At 33.6% G+C, this 1,221-nt stretch overlaps 1 protein-coding gene across 1 annotated transcript in view; it reads left to right on the top strand.

The window, feature by feature from the left end:
* LOC106465220 (arrestin homolog) overlaps positions 1 to 1,221 on the top strand; it is a 22,977-nt gene that overhangs the window by 1,712 nt on the left and 20,044 nt on the right. Inside the window, exon 2 of the mRNA XM_013925422.2 lies at positions 629 to 689. Within this exon, the coding sequence (XP_013780876.1) occupies positions 629 to 689 (61 nt within the window). The remainder of the gene's footprint in view (positions 1 to 628; positions 690 to 1,221) is intronic.

Genomic DNA, 1,221 nt, shown 5'->3' with positions numbered 1-1,221 from the left:
TGAAAGTTAACACTAGTTTTGTACACATATAATTACTTTAAAGTTAACACAAGTTTTGTACACATATAATTACTTTAAAGTTAACACAAGTTTTGTACGCGGATAAATACTTCACACTAGTTTTGTTAACGGATATTTACTTTAAAGTTAACAATAGTTTTTTTTCCTATTCGTATGTTTTAAATGCAACTAAACAATTGTTTCGTACTTAGCTGAACATTTCAGATATTAGGTAAAAACTCGTTTTACAGAGTTTTATTCAAAGTTGAAACGCCACCTACTCATTGAGTTTGGTATGATTCTAACGTGATATCTTTTATGTAAAATTAAAATGCTTGTTTGTTTCTGCTTGTAATTAAACACAAAGCTACACAATGGGCCATCTGTGCTCTGCCCACCACGGGTATCGAAACCCGGTTTCTAGCATTGTAAGTCCGCAGACATGCTGCTGTGCCACTGGGGGGGGGGGGGGTGCAATTAAAATGTACTTCAAAATAAAAGCAGGTCCTTTTAAGACTAAATTTCTTTCTTTCACAATTCCAACATGAGAGCTAAAATGTAATACTGAAACAAAGGAAAATGAAGAAGAGTTTTTTCAATAATTTTTATTATTATTCTTTTGTTTTAGCTAACCTTATACCTTGGAAAACGGGACTTTGTTGACCATTTAACCAACGTGGACCCAGTGGGTGAGTATGGATTTTATCTCTTTTTAAAAATATTGCTCGAACCCATAATAAAGGGAATAGACTGTTTTCTAGAAGATTCGACCCATAATAAAGGGAATAGACTGTTTTCTAGAAGAGTTGACCCATGATAAAAGAATATGCTGTTTTCTAGAAGATTCGATCCATATTAAAGGGAATAGACTGTCTTCTAGAAGATTCGACCCATAATAAAGGGAATAGACTGTCTTCTAGAAGATTCGACCCATGATAATGGAAATAGACTGTTTTCTAGAATATTCGACCCATATTAAAGGGAATAGACTGTCTTCTAGAAGATTCGACCCATGATAAAGGAAATAGACTGTCTTCTAGAAGATTCTACCCATAATAAAGGGAATAGACTGTTTTCTAGAAGATTCGACCCATAATAAAGGAAATAGACTGTTTTCTAGAATATTCGACCCATATTAAAGGGAATAGACTGTTTTCTAGAAGATTCTACCCATAATAAAGGGAATAGACTGTTTTCTAGAAGATTCGACCCATAATAAAG

This window comes from Limulus polyphemus, unplaced genomic scaffold (assembly GCF_000517525.1).
Source record: "Limulus polyphemus unplaced genomic scaffold, Limulus_polyphemus-2.1.2 Scaffold1873, whole genome shotgun sequence".
Lineage (NCBI taxonomy): Eukaryota > Metazoa > Arthropoda > Merostomata > Xiphosura > Limulidae > Limulus > Limulus polyphemus.
This window is presented reverse-complemented; position numbering and strand designations above follow the sequence as displayed.